The sequence below is a fragment of the Macaca mulatta genome, chromosome 2 (assembly GCF_049350105.2).
Source record: "Macaca mulatta isolate MMU2019108-1 chromosome 2, T2T-MMU8v2.0, whole genome shotgun sequence".
Taxonomy (NCBI): Eukaryota; Metazoa; Chordata; class Mammalia; order Primates; family Cercopithecidae; genus Macaca; species Macaca mulatta.
This window is the reverse complement of record NC_133407.1, coordinates 83905394-83927065: the sequence shown is the minus strand read 5'-3', so window position 1 is coordinate 83927065 and position 21672 is coordinate 83905394. Positions and strand designations below refer to the sequence as shown.

General features: G+C 38.2%; 1 protein-coding gene and 1 pseudogene across 5 annotated transcripts in view; one reads left to right on the top strand and one right to left on the bottom strand.

Moving 5' to 3' along the window:
* FNDC3B (fibronectin type III domain containing 3B) overlaps nucleotides 1–21672 on the bottom strand; it is a 364538-nt gene that overhangs the window by 169803 nt on the left and 173063 nt on the right. For all 5 annotated transcript variants that reach the window (XM_001085124.5, XM_001085354.5, XM_028843856.2 and 2 more), the window contains exon 4: nucleotides 5299–5375. In XM_001085124.5, coding sequence (XP_001085124.2) covers nucleotides 5299–5375 — 77 coding nt within the window. The remainder of the gene's footprint in view (nucleotides 1–5298; nucleotides 5376–21672) is intronic.
* LOC106997004 (ubiquitin-ribosomal protein eS31 fusion protein pseudogene) lies at nucleotides 6369–6935 on the top strand (annotated as a pseudogene).

Here is a 21672-nt window from a genome sequence, read left to right as displayed (position 1 = left end):
TTATACAACAAATCTGCTATAATCAAGAACTTCTCTATTCAATCAGATTAGAGTTATTACTGTAAAATCTTGGTTTACTTGCCTCCCTCTTCAATTTTCTTACAATTAAAGACCATACCGGCAGGGTGTGGTGGCTCACACCTGTAATCCCAGCACTTTGGGAGGCTGAGGCATGTGAATCACTTGAAGTCAGGATTTCAAGACCAGCCTGGCCAACATGGTGAAACCCCATCTCCACTAGAAATACAAAAATTAGCCAGGCATGGTGGTGCCCACCTGTAATCCCACCTCCTCAGGAGGCTGAGGCACGAGAATCGCTTGAACCTGGGAGGCAGAGGTTGCAGTGAGCCAAGATCACGCCAGTGCACTCCAGCCTGGGTGACAGAGCAAGACTCTGTCTCAAAAAAAATTTTTTTAAAAAGGTAAATAAATAAAGACCATACCATGCACAAGTAGCTGGTGTTTTAGAAATGGAGATACATAAGTAGGCACAACACACACCCACACTCACACTGCCAGAAAGCAATAAAACCGTCAGGACAAGGTTCTGCCACAGACTGTGAGATTGCATCATAGTGGGAAAGAGGTCACTGTAATCAGAAATGCATAGGCTGCAATCCTGGTTCCAACCCAGGCCTCAGCATCCTCATTATGTAGAGATGGGACAGTGAAAACTAGACATAAAAATAAACCATTTAGCACAGTGCACAATATTCATAGTAGTTACCATCACCACCACCAATAACTTCAAAGTGGGGTCATTTTCCCAGCTGCCCCATTGTTTCTCGATTCATAACTGGGACGTGTCACTGTCTTCCCCTCGCCCCTTCTTTTGTACTAGCTTTATTGAGATTTACTTTATATAACATAAAATTCATCCTGTTACAGTGTCCAATTTAGTAGGTTTTAGTGTCCCAGTTAAGTAACCACCACCACTATCTACTTCCAGAACATTTTTATCTCCCCAAAGAAACAGCATACCCCATTACTCCTTCCCCCCAACTCCTGGCAACCACTGATTTATTTGTCTCTATGAATTTGCCTATTGCAGACATTTTATATAAGTGGAATGATACAATATGTGGCTTTTATGTCTGGCTTCTTTCACTTAGCATACTGTTTTCAAGGTTTATCCATAGTTTAGCATGTATCAGTTCTTTATCCCTCATTATGGCTGAATTATGGTCCATTGTGTGAAATATTATATTACATTTACCTATTCATAGGTTGATAGGCATTTGGGTTGTTTCCACTTTGGGGCTATTATGAACAATGCTCCTGTGAACATTCCTGTACAAGTGTTTGTGTGGTCATATATTTTCATTTCTCAGGTATATACCTAGGAGTGCAATTGTTGGGTCATATGCAACTCTCTATTCAACCATCTGAAGAACTGCCAGATTGTTTTCCAAAGCAGATGTACTATTTTACATTAACATATACAGTGTATTCCACTTTTCCTACAACCTTGCCAATACTTGTTATTGTCTTTTTGACTGTAGAAATTCTAGCATGTTAAGGTATTGCAGTGTGGTTTTGATCTGCATTTCTCTGATGGCTAATGATATTGAGCATCTTTTCATGTTCTAATTGGCCATTTGTATATCTTCTTTGGAGAAATGTCTGTTTGGGTCCTTGGCCCACTTTTAAATTATTTTTTTTTAAATTCTTGAGTTACAAGGTTTTTATATATTCTAGATTCAAGTTCTTTCTGAAACATATTATTTGTACATATTTTCTCCCATCTTGTGAATTTTCTTTCCATTTTTGTTGTTGTTGTTGTTGTTTTTAGATGGAGTCTCGCTCTGTCACCCAGGCTGGAATGCAGTGGGGCAATCTCGGTTCACTGCAACCTTCACCTCCGGGTTCAAGTGATTACCCTGCCTCAGCCTCCTGAGTAGCTGGGATGACAGGCATGTGCCACCACACCTGGTTTTTTTTGTTTGTTTGTTTTTTTGGTATTTTTAGTAGAGAAAAGGTTTCACCATGTTGGTTAGGCTGGTCTCGAACTCCAGACCTCAAATGATCCACCTGCCTTGGTCTCCCAAAGTGCTGAGATTACAGGTGTGAGCCACAGTCCCAGGCCTCTTCTACTTTTTAACAGTGTCCTTTGAGGCACAAAAATTTTTAATTTGTATAAAGTCAAATATATCTATTTTTTTCTCTTATTGCTCATGCTTTTGGTGTCACATATACAAATCCATTACCTAATCCAAGGTTATAAAATTTCGTATCTCAAGTTTTATAGTTTTAGTTCCTAGATTTCTGTTTATAATCCATTTTGAGTTAATTTTTGCATATGGTGTGAGGTAGCTGTTCAACTTCACTCTTTTTGCATGTGGATATCCAGTTTTTCTAGCACCATTTATTGAAAAGATTATTCTTTTCTCCAGTGAACTGTCTTGGCGCTCCTCTCTCTTTTAAAAACACATTCAGAACATTTCATTCTTTGCAGGTATAGATCAGTCTCATATTATTTTCCATCTATTAAGCATTATATTACTCTCTTTAAACATGCAAATCATTGAAGAATATATGTGAATCTCTCCTGTACTTACTTATGCTTAGACAATCATTTACATTTAAAAACATTTAGCCAAGTACCTACTTTGTGTCAGGCAGTATTCTAGATGCTGAGATACAATCCCCATAAGGCAATATGAGTTCTTGGAGATGACTATAAATACACATTGTATTCTACGACAGGGAGGAAAAGAATCACAGATGCTGAAAAAACAGAACAACTATTTCTGTGATGAAGGTTCTAAAAGGGTCACACTGAGGAGAGGCACCAAAAAGAACAACTGAATTGTCAAAGAAAGGCTCTAGAGTATTCCAGAGAAAGGGGGAAATAATGGACATGAAAGTGTTTATCTGGAAAGAGGCTCAAGGTATCTAGGGAACAGAGGTTTAACATACAGACCGTGTGGTGACAGGTAAAGGTGCCTCTTGAGAGGTAAGCAGTGTTGAGTGTTATGGATATCATATACACCATGCTACAGAACTTTAACTACATTTGTATGTAATGGCAACCAACTCTAGACCTGAACAAGAAAGTCATGTGTATTTTAGGAAGAGGACTGTGGGGATAACTGTACAGAACTAACTAGCAGAGGGACAGATTAGTACTGAGCACAACTCACATATGTCCAGCCTGCAGGGGGAGAGTGTGTGTGTATGTGTGTGTGTGTTTCTTTCTTTCTACAACTGCATGACAACAATGTATTTTGCTCCTATCTCTTGGTGATAACCAGACAACTAAGACATTTTATACTTGGTTCCGCCTTCCTCATTTCACTGAAGTGTGTGTACTGCCAGCCTTGAAGATGATGTTGTGTACACATCCTATTGGCTTCTCAATTCTATTTTCTTCATATTAACAATCTTTTTCAGATACTCTACTGTAACATGTCATAAAAGATATAATACTATCATTGAAGGTCATTTAACTTTGCACCCATCTTCTGGTCACAGAGCCCAACTGAAATGAAGTTAGTCATTCACATGCCTTACAGACTGCTTCTTTCCCTTTCTCAATTCAAATTATTCCATTTTAACTATTTTTCCAATATTGTCTAGCATATTTTGCCATAACTATCAGCTGGGAAAGAATGTCAACACGCTTCCATCATCAGTTTCATACAAGCAAGTTTACAGCTCTACTTTTACCCTTTCTATTTGGATTTTCTACAGTTTTCCAGAATCAGAACTATATCCAAGTCAAAAATTCTTCATTTCTCCTAGTACATGCAACAAATATTTTTGCATTTAATACAACCCCAGCAATACTACTAGCAAGAAAAAGCACAACTGAAGCTTCTCTCCAGTAGAATGTTCAATTTTTAACTGGTACTCCATAAATGGACCTTTAGCATAAAAGGAGGTGTTATTTTTGCTGTCCCAGTGGTGAGAACTGTACTCTGTTCAATGGAATGAAACACGTCCTCAAAATAAATGAGCAGGAGACATAATGGAATTCTACATTCCTTGTTCTTTTCTGTTAACTGACTGCGGGTGTGAATGTGATCCATCATCTTGTATCCCTGCTGGAAGAGCCTGTTCTACACCCCATCCTCCCTCCAGTGATTCTTATTTACAAAGACTTGTGTAAAATAAGTCATTTATTTGCAACAGCAGGAAAACTGGCCAGCAATCTGGCTATGTAATAAATAAATAGAGTCAAATTGGCTCACAAAAAAAAAAAGGATGGAAAAAATGAAATTATAGTAGCTGCGATATGTCTTACACATGAAGAAACGGTTAAGTTTTTATATCAGAGAAGGATAAATCTTTGATTCCTGCCTCTGCTTCAGCAACTTTCCTATGTAGCTGCCAATTTTTCATCCTAGCAAAATCATTAAAAACTGAAAATTACATATTTTTAAACCACTTTAAAAGCAGAGGCTGAGAGACAGAGAAAGAGTAAAGAAAAGAAAAATCCATCTGGAAGGATATAATCAAAAAAACGTTAGCACAGTGATTATCATCTCTGGAGAGTAAAATTGTAAATATTTTTCATTTTATGCTAAGTAGGAAGAACAAAAAAGGCAGAAAGAGAGAGAAACAGTTTGTTAGGTATTTGGAAAGGTAGCTATGCAGAAACAGGAGATTTGTATATTGTGCTGAGGCTAGGACAAAAATCTAAAGTATATACAGATGTCCACAACGTTCCAGCCATGCAAAACATTTTATACCTCATTCAGGCACAGGAACATAACTTCATCCTTTAAGCTTTTTTACACCTCCAATAGATCTCTGAGATTCCTATTACCATCATTTTACTTAGAAAACCAAACCTCAGAGAAATTTAAATGCAAACAGCCAAGTTCTCACATCATACTCGGTAATTCACCAAGCCCAGGTGGTGCCACATCATGGAGCAATGGAACTCCATTTTTTTCTATAACAGAACGCAGGCCCTGTTTATGTGAGCTATGTCTCCTTTAATATGTTAACTAACTAAATCTATGAATTTTCTTCCAGAAAGTTGTATTACAGGTGGAAGGAAATTTCTAAAGCAGGAGACTCCATAAAGAAATCACAACCAATCAATCAAACATAAAAACGCCACTTGCCAGAGGACAGTCTAGTAGGCCTTCTACGTTTCCTTTTCTCTGGCTCTCCAGTACGTCAAGTGGCAAAACACAAGTAATACCATGTGGTGCCACAAAATGATGGCAAATCTAGCACTATGATACCTAAATTAACTCCTGGAATATGGCTTTGAAGCCTCAACGTATACTCTGTTGGAGTAACGTAGTGTCCATAGTGAGTAGAGAAGTCCATCAAATGGATTACCTGTGAGATATAACCCGGAGGCACATGAATGGGAGGAATGGATCCATTGGGTGACATCATGGGAACCTCAGCAGGTCCTAAAAGAGATGAGTCAGATGTTAATAGCTGAAGAAACATGCATCATTCAAAATAATCAGTGTTTTCAATGTACTATCCATACTGAAGATAATTAATCACTTTGACAATCTTTCTTCAAAAGTTGGTATACATTGCCTTAAAGCTAAACCTGAAACCACAAATGAAAAGGAATTCTCCAACTATACAACTCAAAGAAAACAAACAAAAAACCCAAAACTATAAGTATCTTTATAAATATTTAATGATTCCCAAAACCTCAAGTTCCATAAACCAAGATTGCTCAGTTAATAGCAGTCTAACAGAGTGGGGCAAAAAGTTTCTTTCTTTTTATTTGGCCTTTAAAAGAATGTATAATTAATCAATATTTAAACAAATCAATTATAAAATTATTTTCTATTCTGGTTTAAAAAGCTCCTACAAACTTTGGGTTTATGATTTTTCAGTTAGATTATCATTTTTAATAAATTACTGTAACATGCCATAATTTGAAATAGAAGAGATCCTTAAATTATTCCAAACCAACTGAATAAGGCAGGGGGAAAAAAATAGATCTTTTTTTTGGACGGAGTCTTGCTCTTGTTGCCAAGGCTAGAGTGCAATGGCGCAATCTCGGCTCACTACAACCTCTGCCTCCCAGGTTCAAGCGATTCTCCTGCCTCAGTCTCCTGAGTAGCTGAGATTACAGATGCCTGCCACCACGCCCAGATAATTTTTGTATTTTCAGTAGAGACGGGGTTTCACCACGTTAGCCAGCCTGGTCTCAGACTCCTGACCTCGTAATTCACCCACCTCAGCTTCCCAAAGTGCTGCGATTACAGGTGTGAGCCACCACATCAGGCCTAGATCATATTTTAAAATAAGGAACTATTAAAAATATGAATGCCAAATTTACTTGGATTTTTCAAAGTAAAGCATTAAATTAACAAGAAATTTGTTTCAAAGTAGGAAATTCAGCTTTCTGATCCACCATCTGGGATGGAACCACGACCAAAATGCAGATTTTCGTAAAAGTCCTTACAGAAAAAGCACCACTCTCAAGGCTGAACCCTTGGACACAACAGAAAATCCAAAGGCCAAGATCCAGAATAAAGAAGGAATTTCTCCTGATCAGCAGAGACTGATCTTTGCTGGCAAGCAACTGAAAGATGAACATACTCTGTCTTAACTACACATTCAAAAGGAGTCCACTCTTCATCTTGTGTTGGGACTTCATAGAAGTAGTCATACCACTCCCAAGAAGAACAAACGTAATAGAAAAAGATTAAGCTGGATGTCCTGAGATACGATAAGGTAGATGACAACAGCAAAATGAGTGGCCTTCATTAGCAGTGTCCTTCAGATGAATGTGGTGCTGGAGTTTTTATGGCCAGTCACAAACATTTGACAGACATTATTGTAGCAAATATTGTCTGACTTACTGCTTCAACAAACCAGAAGACAAGGCTCGGCGCAGTGGCTCACTTGAGCCCAGGAGTTTGAGACCAGCCTGGGCAACATAGCAAGATCCCATCTCTACAAAAAATTTAAAAAGTTGCTAGGCATGGTGGAGCGTGTCTGTGGTCCTCGCTACTTGGAAGGCTCAGGTGGGAGGATGGCTTGAGCCCAGGAGGTCGAGGCTACCGTAAGTCATGATCAAGCCACCACACTCCAGCCTGCGCACAGAGCAAGACTCTGTCTTCCCAAAAACGTTTTTAAAAACAGAAGACAAGCAATTGTGTATGAGTTAATAAAAGACGTGAACAACAACAAAAAGCTAAATTCAATGAATGTTAATTACATGTCTAAGGCAAACAACGAATGGCAAGGTTAACAATTACCCAAGATATAGTGTTGAGTTAATATTTAATTACAAAGAAACTGGCCGCTGTTACATCAAAATCAACTTCGGACACCTTTCAAAGATCTAACGATTAAACAAATGGTTTCCCTAGAAGTGCAAGAACCTCATGGCCACTGGTTTTCTACTTGGTGGCTGGCTCGCCTATTTAGCAGCCCTCCTCCCAAATGTCAACAGAAAAACTTTGTGTTTCTAGTCCAAGATGGGACTTCCTGGCTCCAAGTGCCTTGCATTGTTTATTTGCTTTATCCTAATGTATGTTGTGCTGTCGGCAATGAAAATTGCTCAGCTGGAACAAAAACCAAGAGAAATACAACACTTTATTTGGCAAAAGGCAGATCCTGCCATCCAGTGCTGCATTTAAATGTGCATACAATGGATCTTTCACTTCACAGTACAACCAGTGTTATGAACACTTCACAGGAGAGGACTCAGTAGGGAAAAAAGAGACAGGGACACTGGTGAGCATAAGAACAAGTCTGTGAAATAGGAAAGAAAACAGGAGCAGGGAAGAACATTTGTATATTTGTCTAACATTCCAAGTGCCAAGCATTCAATCCAAATTCACGGATAATACACCAAATCACTAAACTATCTGATCATCTCTATAACTGTAAAAAATAAACACAGCAAAAGAAGAGAATAGCATAAAAATCGATCACTGCATGACCCAATTTAATTCTTAAGTATAATTTAAACGAATACATCCACCAATCGCTGAAGGCATTGGTTTCCAAAACCATTTTTCCCGTCAGCTTCAGCATTTTTGACATAGCCATACAGAGAGTTGTGTATTTACTCAATATTTGTATTTTAATTGATTCATTAAAAATAAATCATAAACAATGGGATGTCTGCGCCATCCTGAGCACTGTCTGTGAAATTCAAGGGCTGATGTACACAGCTCGATGCAGCAGATGTTAAGAGCGTGGTCTGCCTGGTTTTATTCCCCAGCTCACTATTCACACTGGTGGTATGACCCTGAACAATTCACTTAGCCTTTCTGAGCCTTACTTCCTAATAGTCATAAGTGAGAATAACAGTTCTTACTTCATATGGTCAGGTTTAAAGATTAAATTCATAACGTGCAAAAGCGCTTAGAGCAATGCATGGCACAATAATCACTCATCAAAATGTTACTAGTTATCATTATTCTTTACAATGGTTTTTATAATTTTATTGATAGTTTTGGTTGCTTTTTAAAAATTTTTTTGTTACTATTACAAGTACTAAAGCTTTTTAATAGTCCATACCCATGCAACATAAAATCAACAAGTATACACTTGGTACAACATTGACTTAGGGAACAATCCTTCCTCATTAGGTAAAAATAAAATGTTTCACAGTACAGAGTGTGAACAGAGGTGCTACCACCTCAATAAAGTATTGCTTTTTAATCACCAAAATGTTTACCATGCAAATAGTCTCTTAACCCTAGGCATGACCCCTAAAACTGTTAAAGTCATTTGTGTAAAATGCTTTAAAGAATGTAGGACAAGTATGTGATTTACAGCTAGAAAAGGTTTTTTACACAGTCTTGATTTCAAGAGTAGCCAAATGACTTTAACATGTTTGTTCCCCCTTTTGTCACTGTCATCAAAACTATTTCAAAGGACATTTATAAATATGCACTAATAGTTTCCAAAACTCTACCTTGCCTTAGAACCCCAAGTTCCTCTCCTTTCTGAAATAAACCATTACAACTATAAGCAATTTGGAGTTTAAAAGCTAACAAAATAAAATCTCATTCACCATAGTGGTACGAAAAGAAGTTATTGTCTTCCTAAACATTTATTTCCCAATCTGTGAGTTTACTATCTCTGCTCAACTGTGTTTGAGAATGTCCAATATTATTGTAATCTTTCCCTAATTAAAACACTAATTTCTCTTCCTAAAGTTCCTAAAAGTCTTAAAAGTCTGCTAGCATTTGTTAATGAGTTTATTTTTCATTTACTTAAACCTTGAACCAGAAACGCTGGAGAGCCTTTATTGTTCAATCAATGGTAATTAATGCAATGATTCTATGACAGTATTCATACATCAAAGAGACAAAAGGAAAGACCAGCAACATTGTATTCTTAGGACCACACAAGCTCTTGGAGAGCTCCTGAGCCCGCACCAAGGCTGCAAGATCATTCTGCCCATCCTCTATTTCTTCCCTGCTACCAGGGATCCCCAAGAGCAGGGGTGCCCAACCACTAATAGTGGTCCGTGGCCTGTTAGGAACCGGGCTGCACAGCAGGAGATGAACAGTGGGCAAGCCAGCATTACTGCCTGAGCTCCGCCTCCTGTCAGATCAGCAGCCGCATTAGATTCCTAATCAGCAGCGAACCCTATCGTGAAGAGGGATGTAGGCATTCCTTATGAGAATCTAACTAATGCCTGATGATCTGAGGTGAAACAGTTTCATTCTGAAACAGTCTCCCTCACCCCCAATCCGTGGAAAAATTGTCTTCCACAAAACCAGTCCCCGGTGCCAAAACGGTTGGAACCACTGACCTAGAGCTCACACATCTCAGACGCTATCTTCACAACATTCACCCATTCTGGGAGCAGACAGAACTAGACTAATTAGATGAATTACAAATAAAGTTTGGAAATCTCAAAGTGGTGGCAACTGGGAATCCAGGGTATAAATCATCATTTAAAACAAGTCTTAGAAAAAGATCAGCCATAAACTAATCAATTATATTATAATTTCAGGCACGTTTAAATGGTATTTTTATCATCTGAGTATTCATGTAATACATGTAAACAGGTAATGAATTCATATAATTATTGGACTTGTCTATAAACTGGTACTTGTATGACTAAATGGCTATTTTTCAACAATAGCCGTTAGTTGCAATAGATTACATTTTTTCCTAATTGATTTAAATATCGTCTTGCTCAAAAAGGATGCAAAGGAGTTGATATCACAACACAGCAAGATAAAACTAATGAGAAAATAAGGCAAAGATGAAATAACGATGTGATAAAATCCAATATATCCTATAAAAGTGACCCTTCCATCTTTTTAAATCGCTGAGGAACAGAAATTCTTGCTGGCAGAAGTAGCTATAAAGCCACAGCTAGTAGGTAAACAGATAATAATGGTGAAAGTAATTATCAGAACAAATGGTCTAAATACAAGTACACTTAAGCTGTTTGCAATGGGTCTAATACTGCATACAAAATGTGAGATCTTCTGATGAATCTCATAAATGTCTAATGATGAATCTCTAACCATTCATAGTGACTCAAGACTCTTACACAAGCTAAGAGATAATGTAGGCACTTTGGTTAGCTCTGAATTTCTTTTTTTTTTTTTTTTAATTATTCAACACTGATTAATCCCACAAGGGAACTAAAAGGAATACAAAGAAAATAAAGCACAGACACTAACTTCAAAGAAATTCGAACTCTGCTACAGTGGTTCTTCAACTTCAATGTGCATCCACATCACCTAAAGCGTTTCTTAAAATACAAATTGCTAGGCCCCACTCCGCACAGTGTCAGAACTGGAAAGTTTAGAGGGAATCCCCAAGAATGAGTATTTCTAACAAGTTCTCAGGTGGTGTGGATGCTGCTGTCTAGGGACCATGCTTTGATAAGCTCTGACTTCATGAGACAGAAGACTATATGAACCAGACTTTCCCCCAACATCAGAAACTAGACAAGGATGCTGACCTTCACCACTGAGATTCAACATTGTACTGGAAGTTCTAGCCAGAACAATTAGGCAAGAAAAAGAAAGGCACCCAAATTGGAAATAAAATTTATCTACTCACATATGACATATCCCAACATACAGAAAATCTCAAAGATCCCACAAAAAAATTACTAGAGCTAGCACACTAATTCAGTAAAGCTGCAAGGTATCATATCTGCACACAAAAGCCAATTGTGTTTCTACACACCAGAAGTGAATAATCAGAAAATTAAGAAAACAATTCCAATCACAACAGCATCCAAAAGAATAAAATACCTAGAAATAAATTTAATCAATGGAGTAAATGGTTTGTATACTGAAACTACAAAACATTGCTAAATAGTAGCATGAAACAGAAGACTGATTGATTGATTGATTTTAATAGAGCCAGAGTCTCACTATATTGCTCAGGCTGATCTCGAACTCCTGGGGCTCAAGTGATACTCCTCGGCCTCCAAAGTACTGGGAGTACAGGCATGAGCCACCACACCCATCCATGGAAGATTTATTATTAAGCTAGCAATAATACTCAAAGTGATCTAGAGTCAATGTAATATTATCAAAATTCCAGGGACCCCAAATAGGCAGAAAGAATGAACTTGGACCCCATCTCATATCATATACCAAAATCAACTCAAAATGGATCATAGACCTACTTATAGAAGCTTAAAAAAATAATAAAACTCTTAGAAGAAAACAGAAGTAAATCTTCATGACACTGCATTTGGCAACAGATCCGTAGACACCAAAAGTACAAGCAACAAAATATAGATAAAAAGAACTTCGTTAAAATAAAAACTTTTGTGTATCAAAAGACATTACTAAGAAAATGAAAACACATCCTATAGAATGGGAAAAATATTTCCAAATCATATTTGATAAAGGACTTGTATCCAGAATAGAGGAAGAACTCTCACAACTCAACAAAAAGACAAACAACCCAACTTAAAAATGGCTAAATGAATAGACATTTCTCCAAAGATAATACGTAAATAGTCAACACACAAACACATGCATACACATAAAAAGATGCTCAACATCATTAATCATGAGGAAAATACAAATCAAAACCATGATGAGATACCACTTCACACACACTAGGATGGCTATTAAAAGACAAAGACACACACACACAGAGAAAATAACAAATGTTGGCAAGTTTGTGGAGAAATTGGAAACTTTTACACTGCTGGTAGGCAAGTAAAACAGAAACTGTGGAAAAGTGTAGCACTTCCTTAAAAAGGTTAAATGTAAAATTCCCTTATGACCCACTAATTCCACTTTTAGTTGTATTAGGTTGGTACAAAAATAATTGCTTTTTGCCATTGAAAGTAATATATCCAAGAGAATTGAAAACACATAAACAAACACATCTACAGGCATGTTCATAGCAGCCTGTACATGTGTTCATGTTCACAATACTCAAAAGATAGAAACAGCTGAAATGTCCATCAGAAGATGGATGGATAAAATGTGGTATGTACAAACAATAGAATACTACTCAACCATAAAAAGGAATGAAGCACTAATACAAGCTAGAATGCTGACAAAGCTTGAAAGCATTAGGATTAGACCCAAAAGATCACCCATATTGTGTCACTCCACTTACATGAAATATTCACAATAAATGAATCTACAGAAACAGAACTCAGATTGGTGGTTGCCAAAGGCTGAGGCAGGAGGGTGGGTGGAAGGTTTGCAGGACTGAGGAGCATCTGCTCAATAGGTACAGCTTTTTGGGGTGATGAAAAACATTTTGGAAACAGAGGTAGTGGTTGCATAACATTGTGAACAGGTGTATTTACTAAATGAGTTAATTTTATGTTCTATGCATTTCACCTTAACAAAAAAAGAATTGAAAAATTATGCCAATAACCAAAGAAAGATAAGATAGTAAAACTGGGGTTACTAACAAGCTACCAAACAGCAACGGCATATAAATCTCTTGAGAGCACATTTTTATTCCATATACATTCATATTTGCAAAGACACTATTTCTAGACACTGTGCTATGCAAAAGCCAACAGATGCATTGTCTATCCACAAGCAACTGCGTGGGGATACAGACATATAAATAAATAAACACAAGGAGGCATTTCAGGCACTGTATAAATTTTACAAGATTTAAAGAGATTATTATCTTGTGGAAACCTTAGTAACTGCAGAACTGAGGAGGTCAAAGGCCCTTAGGATATAATAGAAGTCTCACAGTTTTACAAATAAACAAACTGAGGCCCAGAAGCAAGCTGACCAGCCCAGGAAAGAGCAGGCAAGAGATGGAACAACAGGGACGAGAACTCTGTTCTCCTTCTTTTTCTAATTACACTTTCCTTTGAAAGTAAGATCTCTTGTTCCTTAAACTGCTGCTGGCAAACTCATCTTCTTTCCAGGTGTTATTTTCACACAGAAGCTAGGTACTGATGGCACATTCCTCTGGCTCAGGTGAAATGAGGGAAGGCATACTGGTCTCTCCAACCAAAACTACTTCTTCCCAAGGGCATCCACCCAGAGAGGAAACGGGCCAGGAAGGCGCTAGGGAGGCTTGGGTTTGCACCTGGACTCCATCACTTTCCAGCATGACCTTGGGGCAAATTACTTAAAACTGTCTGATCAACACTTTTGGCTTACCAAAAGGGATGACAGGTGCTAATTTCAAGGGTTGTTTAAGGACTGGAAGATGTAATGCATATAAAGTGCCTAGCACTGTGCCTCTTAACAACTTAAAACACTGCCCCAGTAGAAGAAAAATACCATGTGAACAAAGAGGTTAACACAGTGTAATCATTCACCACAGACGCCAAATGAGCAAATGAGTTACACAGTTTGGTAGATGAGCAAGTGAGTTTTTTTGCTCTTCACATTCTTTCTTTCTAAAGTATCTTTCCATGTTGTAGCTTGGCAAGAATATCCTCCTCTTGAAAATGTAGTATCTTCACGATAACCTAATTATGGTTATTAAAAAATAAGAAAATAAAAAGAACAAGGGAAGGGTGGCTGGTTTGTCATAGTTGTCTACTCCCCCCAACCCTATTCCTCTGTGTCTCCCCAGATTACCTGTTCTGTTTCCCCAATTTCTAGGAAATCTTGGAAAGTTGGGTGTGCGAACTTTCGGGATGTCCTCAGATAGCTGTAAATCAAAGGACCAGCCTTTTGTTTCTGAAAGTCGATCTCCGTTTCTCTAGCATTGGCTTTATTTCAAGAATTTCTAGTCTGGTCCAGTCATTGTCTTTAAAAAGGAACAAGTGGCCAAAAGAACAAATTGCTCCATGACTAAATTTTCCTGCTAAAACCTTAATGTATATCACTACCAAGAACCAAAACTGAGTTGCTGATAGAATTCTTAAATAAGGGTAGCCATCATCTTCTCACTTGGCCATTTCAAATCACAAGGCCGGCGTTAGTTAACAATTCTGTCTTGCCAATTTGAAATTCAAGTCTTTTCTTTCAAACATTCCTCTTTGAACCTGTTTTGTTACTTAGCTGTTTCAAGGGCATCAGGAGCAGAAAGACCAGGGTTTAATTCTCACATAAGACAAGCTTCTTAAATCCCAATTTTCCTCAGTTTCATTGAAATTGAGGAATCTACCCAATTAGCTACTTTATCAAGTTGTTTTTAGGCTTAAATGGTTAAAAAAAAAAAAAAAAAAAAACCTATACACTTACTGTGTAAATACACTTACTGTGTAAATACTATGCTTTTCTTAGCTTGTGTTTTATTAAATTCAATCAACACTCATTGTGCAAGATGATGTAAGGAATTGAAAGTCACACAGAAGATTTTTAACACATACATAAACAACAAACTACTGCATAAAGCAGCAGCAATTGTTTCATTAGAGGCAAGGAACTCTGGAGCTGGACAATAACAATTATCCGTAGAGTGGGTGGGGGAAGAATATTCAAAATTCAGTAACTAGCAATGAATGGTAGAAAGCCGGTGAATCCATTCACAGCAGGCATGATGACCTAACATGGTTTCAAAAAGAACTTGATTTAAATTCAGGGCTACAGAAATGCAAGCTTTAAGACTGTCAAAGACATCAGGTACCAGGAAACAGGCTTGTAGTATAATCTTCAACTCCAGTTTTTAGAACTCTTCGTTGTTACTTTGTTCAGTTCAACAAACCTTTGTTGAACCCAATGTAACTGCCAGACCTTGTGCAGGATGCCAAGGACACAATGACATTGACGAGAACAAACATTTCTGTTCTTAATTATGGAGAGAATGGCATGCGGAATGAGTAATGCACAGGTGCACAGAACCATGTGGGGGGAGGGGAGACCCAGCTTTTGGCCTGAGATTTCTGTGTATCTCAGCATGGAGTCAGGCACATAGCCCAGGCAACTCAAGCAGCATGAGCATTTGGTCAAAGTCTGATCCAGCAACAGAAATAATTGAAGAGTTAGGTAGAAGATCTCTGAGAAAGGGTCCAAGAAATTGATCTCTGGAAAAACAAAAAATAGTGGGTTCCATACATCCAGACTGACGGTAAAGCTGAATCTCCCAGGGTCTCATGACTCTGCTCTTCAAGTTAAACTTCATCACCTTGTCCCAATTTGAAACATAATTTACTTACTCTACAAATAAACAACATTCAGGATTACCTTATCATTTAAACTTATTTATTTATTTTGAGACAGGGTCTCGCTCTGTCACCTAGGCTGGAGTGCAGTGGCATGATCACAGCTCAACGCAGCCTCAACCTCCTGGGGTCAAGTGATCCTCTCACCACAGCCTCCTGAGTAGCTAGGACTACAGACAAGCCACTACATGCGCAGCTGATTTTTGTATTTTTTTGTAGAGATGTGGTCTCACCATGCTGCCCAGGCTGGCCTTAAACTCCTGGCCTCAAGCGATCCTCCCACCTCAGCCACCCAAAGGGCAGAGATTACAGGTGTGAGTCACTGTGCCTAGCCAGTTAAACTTATTTAAATGAATACTAAGATCCCATCTTTCTTTGTTTTGATCTTTAATGTCAGGTTTGGAACGGCAGGTAATCCAAAGATAAACTTATTTATACTTAAACCAGGACGTTGTAAACATTAAAGCCCTAAGGAATTATACAAATACAACTCAATAATACTGAGAAAAGGCTTCTGATATTTAACAAGTAAAGTCCTTGCAAATATCAACAGCAAAATTAAAACAAAGGCATCAGAAAGAGCATCAAGTGCTTCATTTCAAAACCTTAAAAGCAAACCATCCCAGCATTTTTTTTCTCTTTGGCCCATGACGGGCATCCGAGAGGCCCTCAGACTTTCTCACACAGAGTAAAGAGCACGTATTAGCATTTCAGCTAATAACAAACTCAAGACGGAATTCCCAGGAGAGATGAATAGGAACAGGTGAGTATAACTCCTAGTGGTATCCTCTAGACAAACTTGTTGAGGGTAAAAAAATTACCCCCTATTCTGCTTATTAGAACAAGGCTATTTAAATTTTAAATGCCCCGAGGTAAAAATGAAGACTACGATGTTAAATAATCATACTAAAGTTTACGCATTTTGTAGAGACAAGAATCAGAAAGATTGCTCATTAAAAATTGATGCAAGCAGAGCAACTAAGGGAGGTCTCAGCAGGAACGAGGCAGAATTTATTCACTGCACTGGCCCGGAGTCCAGGCTGGACTGCAGTGGTGCAATCTCGGCTCATTGCAACCTCTGCCTCCTGGGTTCAAGCAATTCTCCTGCCTCAGCCTCCCAAGTAGCTGGGATTACAGGCGTCTGCCACCATGCCAGGCTAATTTTTGTATTTTTAGTAGAGACAGGGTTTCACCATATTGGTCAGGCTGGTCTCAAACTCTTGGCCTCAGGTGATCCACCCGCCTCAGCCTCCCAAAGTGCTGGGATTACAGGCGTGAGCCACCGCGCCCGGCCCCCAAGTCTTTAACAGGGTTGCCTGTCATTCTCTCACCAGCTTTCTCTGCTCTTAGGAAGAGTTATGAAAGGGAACAGAGATGAATAAAACCTTGTCTACTCTTCCTTCACGTACTCCCACCTCCATCACATTTGCCTGGCCACAAGGCCCTCTTCTCTCAGTGGGGACAAAGGAGTGAGCAAAAGACAGGACAGCAAACAAGTATTTTTGTAACAAGTCCACGAAGAATTCATGGGCAAATACACATTTCCTATTTTATTTGTGTTCCGCTTTACAATTCCTAGGTCATGCTCTAGGAGGGCAATTTTGCAAATAGTGCTGAAATTATTAACCAGACAACAAAACGTCATTGTACTCCTCACAAGCTGTTTTACATTATTCATCTGTTACAAATGAAAGAACATGAAAAACATCACCAACCTGAAAGTTGTATGACAAGTAATAATCATGTATTGCTTTACCAACATATCATTACTCAATATATTTCAAGGATTTCAATTATTGTTGCTTTAGTGAGGCTTACAAAGCAAACCACAGAGGATCCCTTTTAACTACTCTCAGGGTTGACTCTGCCATTGCCCCTGCAAGAGTGCTTGCCATAAAGCAAAGTCTTTAACAACATTGTAAGGGCATTTTATTGACAACATCCTAATGTGGTTTACTAGCTTAGTTCTTTTAACTCATGCACTTAAAATCCAAAGGCAAGAAAGAAATGTCCAGGATGTATGGACTAGAACTACTAAGGAAAATCAGGAGTGATTATGGAAATGGAAAAAAAACGAACCAAATATTCCATAAAACACAGAGTCACAGTTTATCTACCTGATGCTACTTTCTCTCCAATCTAGAAGGCTGCTCACTCACTCCATCATCACTCCAGTGTCAGGCTGGAAGGGACCATCAATCTCCTAAAATTAACTTAATTTTACAAAAGAGTCTTGATTGTTAATAAAAATCTTCTAAGTTGTCCAGCGGCTTGGACCTAATAAAGGGCTCTGAGATAATTAGTTTGATGTACATAGTTCCAGTCTCTGTCTTACCTAAAACCACACAGAAGCGGCCGGGAAAGTAACTGAGAGTTCCTACAGACCAGCCTGTTGCTTTTACTCTTTTGTTTGTAAGTAAAAAACAAAGGGCAGGCTGAGGGCTGAGGGTAAATAATGACTACAAATAGGTTAGGCTCTCCTACCTCTGAAGTGTTTGGAGTCTGATCAAGGGCAGTCAGTAAACACCCCCAAGCAATTATGAGAAAGTTGGTCACCTAGACTGCTACTTTCTCAGCCATAAAAATGAACTGACAAAGTTATTGTTTGAGAGGCACCAGACAGCTTTACAGCTGTAACATAGATGCTTCTACTTTTGGCACATTGCCTCCACAGAAACAAGCAATTTTACTAAACAAGCTACAGTTTCATTTTCAAAAACCAACCCTTCATCTATTAAGGGGGCTTGAGGCAAATCAAAATGGAGTGTCTACATTTGGGGTGACAGGTTACCAGAAAGGTCTCCTAGCTGATTCACTGCTATTTATCCTCAGCGGAAAAAGCAACAAGATTTTCAATAGAATAGATACATTTTAAAGTTAGTTCCTCAAAACAACGACTAAGGCTTTGGAGTTTGCTTACCTGGAAAGGCTAAAAAAAAGAGGCCATATTAGGATAGGTAAGAATGGGGGGAAGGCAAAATTACCAGGTAATCACTAAAAACAAGAGTACATCAAAATGTGGAGTTTCGCATACAGTACTATCAATGGTTAAGCAAGAGTATGAGCACAAACAAATGATATGCATGATATATAAATATGAGCAACTCATAAATCCCTTCAAGGCAAAACGTTAGCATTATACTCCTCCCCTTTCCAGACATCCCTACTCAAACAAAACTGTGAATACTGAGAAGACAGGAGTTTCTTCATCATCTTATCTCTATCACTGCCTTTGAGAAACCACTGTGGTTTATGACTTGTCTTCCCCATGACTTTACCTGTAAAAGAACCCCCATGTTCCCACGTACGTATGCTCACATGTGAGGTCCAATGAGACGCACCTTCAGCCTCATACTTGTCTAGGGATCACATTCACTTTTAGATGAGTAAAACACTGTCAAAGTATTTGAGTAAAAACTTCCTGGCCAGAGATCTGAGGTCAGGTCTGTTAGGCTGTCTGCACAGAAATGTTACTAAAATGAAGTAGAGAACAGATAAGGAGAAAGTAGGATCTGGGGCAGAAAGTTGATCCTCTCTTTGAAAAAGAAGGGAGGAACCAGACAGACACCTAACATGGAAGAAAAAGAAAAAGGAAGGAAATAATTTGATGGATTGGTGTGTAAACTACAGACAAGGCAGAAAAGCCACAACCAGAAAATACACAGTACCAATTAATCTCAAATGAATTGTTTTCCAACTGTCCTTGTGATGCATTAAGAGATCTGTGACCATAGCATATGCATGATATTCAAAATGGTAACTGATACAAATCATCACAGGAATCCAGAGACTGGTCACTGGTCCAGTTCAGCTTTCCAATAGTATTTTTTAAAGTTCTTCTCTTCAGTCCACCCCCATCAAAACCAAATGGCTCAGTGGAGATATGGGATTCAGTCTGTATGGCCCTGGGCAAGTTACTTATTTGTCCATGATACAAAGTAAAAGAGAAGAAACCTGATAATTTCTGTGCTTCCTTCTAGAGTAATATGCTGGGTGGTACTGCTGGTACTGGTGTCACGTAGCTCTATGCTTGCAGATTCTAGAAGACAGGTGTTAGCTGACAATTTCTAAATTCTTCCTGCTATCATCCTCAAATGTCTGTTACATCAAAATTTCTAGGCCTTTTTGAAAATGTAGATTTCCAGGCCTTCAGAGTCTGCTTTTCCCCACAAGCAGCCCCACTTCCTCAGGCCATCCCTGATCACTGGTTTTGATGCAGATGTGCTATGGATCAGTTCAGAAGAATGACTTAGAAAGAACGCAGTAAAAAATAAATAGAAGGTAGAAAAAAATAGGCTCATTCAAGATCCTTGAAGCACATCTCATTTGTAGTTACCTTGAGCTCAATTAGCTAAGCTTTAATTTCATCACAATGTTTAAAAGTGAAGAGGGAAAGAGAGTCATTAGCAGAGTTCCATAAACTTTATCTTATTAATGGATATTTAATTGAATATGCTTCAGCTGGCAAAGATGACTATAAGTTGGCTAAAAATAGTCCCCCAGCTTTAGTCATAATAAAGCAACCACTGTTATACTTCCATGGCAACAACAAAATGATCACAGGATTTTATATAATATAGGATAATAAGCACTCTATGACGCATCAGTCTATGCAATTATTGCTGTTTATTTATATGATTAATGGCCTCTGGTGATAGTTTAACATGAAATAGTATACATCTAAGAATAAGGAAGTAGGTAGAACAGTTGATAAAACATTTATAAACATCTTTAATTGACAGCTAAGGTCACAGAATTGGAATTCTCTTGGGGATCTTAACGGTCATCCAGACCAATTCCCCATTTAATGCTTGAACTTTTGAACAAAATTTCTAGCAAGTAGCAGAATACTTCAGTGTAGAGTTCACTATCTCAAAACGCAGGGAATTCCATTTTTTAATAATCGCAACTGGTAAAGGGTTTCCCCTTTTTCAAAGGCAGAAATCTGAATTCTGTTCCTAAGAGCCACACAAACAAAACGTAACCTCAATCCCATAAAACAAGATTTAGATACAGACTGAGGCAGTTGAATTCCATCAGCCCTCCTCTTCTACAGACAAAAATCATCTAGGCTTTCTTTATCTTCTCCTTCTATGACATGCCTTCCAACCATTCCCCTTGGGTCCTTCTAACAATCTACCTTATCTATGCCCCTTTGCAAAATCAGGTTCTAAAAACATTATATTTTATCATTTTCTGTATGTCCAAGGTGTGAGAAATCATTATAACCCTGGGCTACTGACAATCAAATTCAGAAATAAGTCCAGCCAACTTCTTCCCTACACCTGGGTCAGTGGACCAATGAGGAACTCAAGCCACTGCAGAGACAGGTAGAGCCTGCAAACAGGGTCCCGCCAAGTTCAAACCTGAAGAAGGCCATGATTTCTGTTTCTTCATCTTGAATTATACTAGGTTATTGAGATCCTTAGTATTCCAATCAGCACTGAACTCACTACTTAAAAACCTACATTTTTACATTTATGTTATGACTAATTTTTGTTATACTATTTGTAATCATTAAAATATTTAAACAGTTATATGTTTTTCAGTGTGTGTATACTGTCATATGAAATCATAAAGTTCTCTTCATATGAAATACTTTAACCTGTTACTTTAACTTAAAGGTTTCTGGAACAGCAGAGTAGTAAAGCACTGAACAAGAAACTCTAATTTTCAATCCCAACTTTTGCAAATGTGTCAGCGGCAAAATCTCAACTCACTAAGAATGTGTATAAAGATAATGATTTAATGATTCTATATATGGGTAACACATCCGAGTAACACATCAAAAAGCAAGTAACTTCTAAGCTGAGCTAATTCTCTCACATGAGCCAGAAAAAAGAATATTTTCTTCCCTAAAACCTTAGCTTATTCTTCTCAACAGTCGTACCTGTTTGCATAATCATGTGCAAATCTTTTCATTTTTGCACTCAGCTGAAAAGTTTAACTAAAACAAAATACTACAAAAATGCAGAGTTTGCCAGGCATGGTGACTCACACCTGTAATCTCAGACACTCGGGAGGCTGAGAAGGGAGGATTACTTGATGTCAGGAGTTTGAGAACAGCCTGGGCAAAAAAAAAGTGAGATTCCCATCTCTAAAAAAGTTTTAGAAACAAAAAATTAGCCAGACATGATGTCACACGCTTGCAGTCCCAGCACACTTGGGAGGCTGAGGCGGAAGGA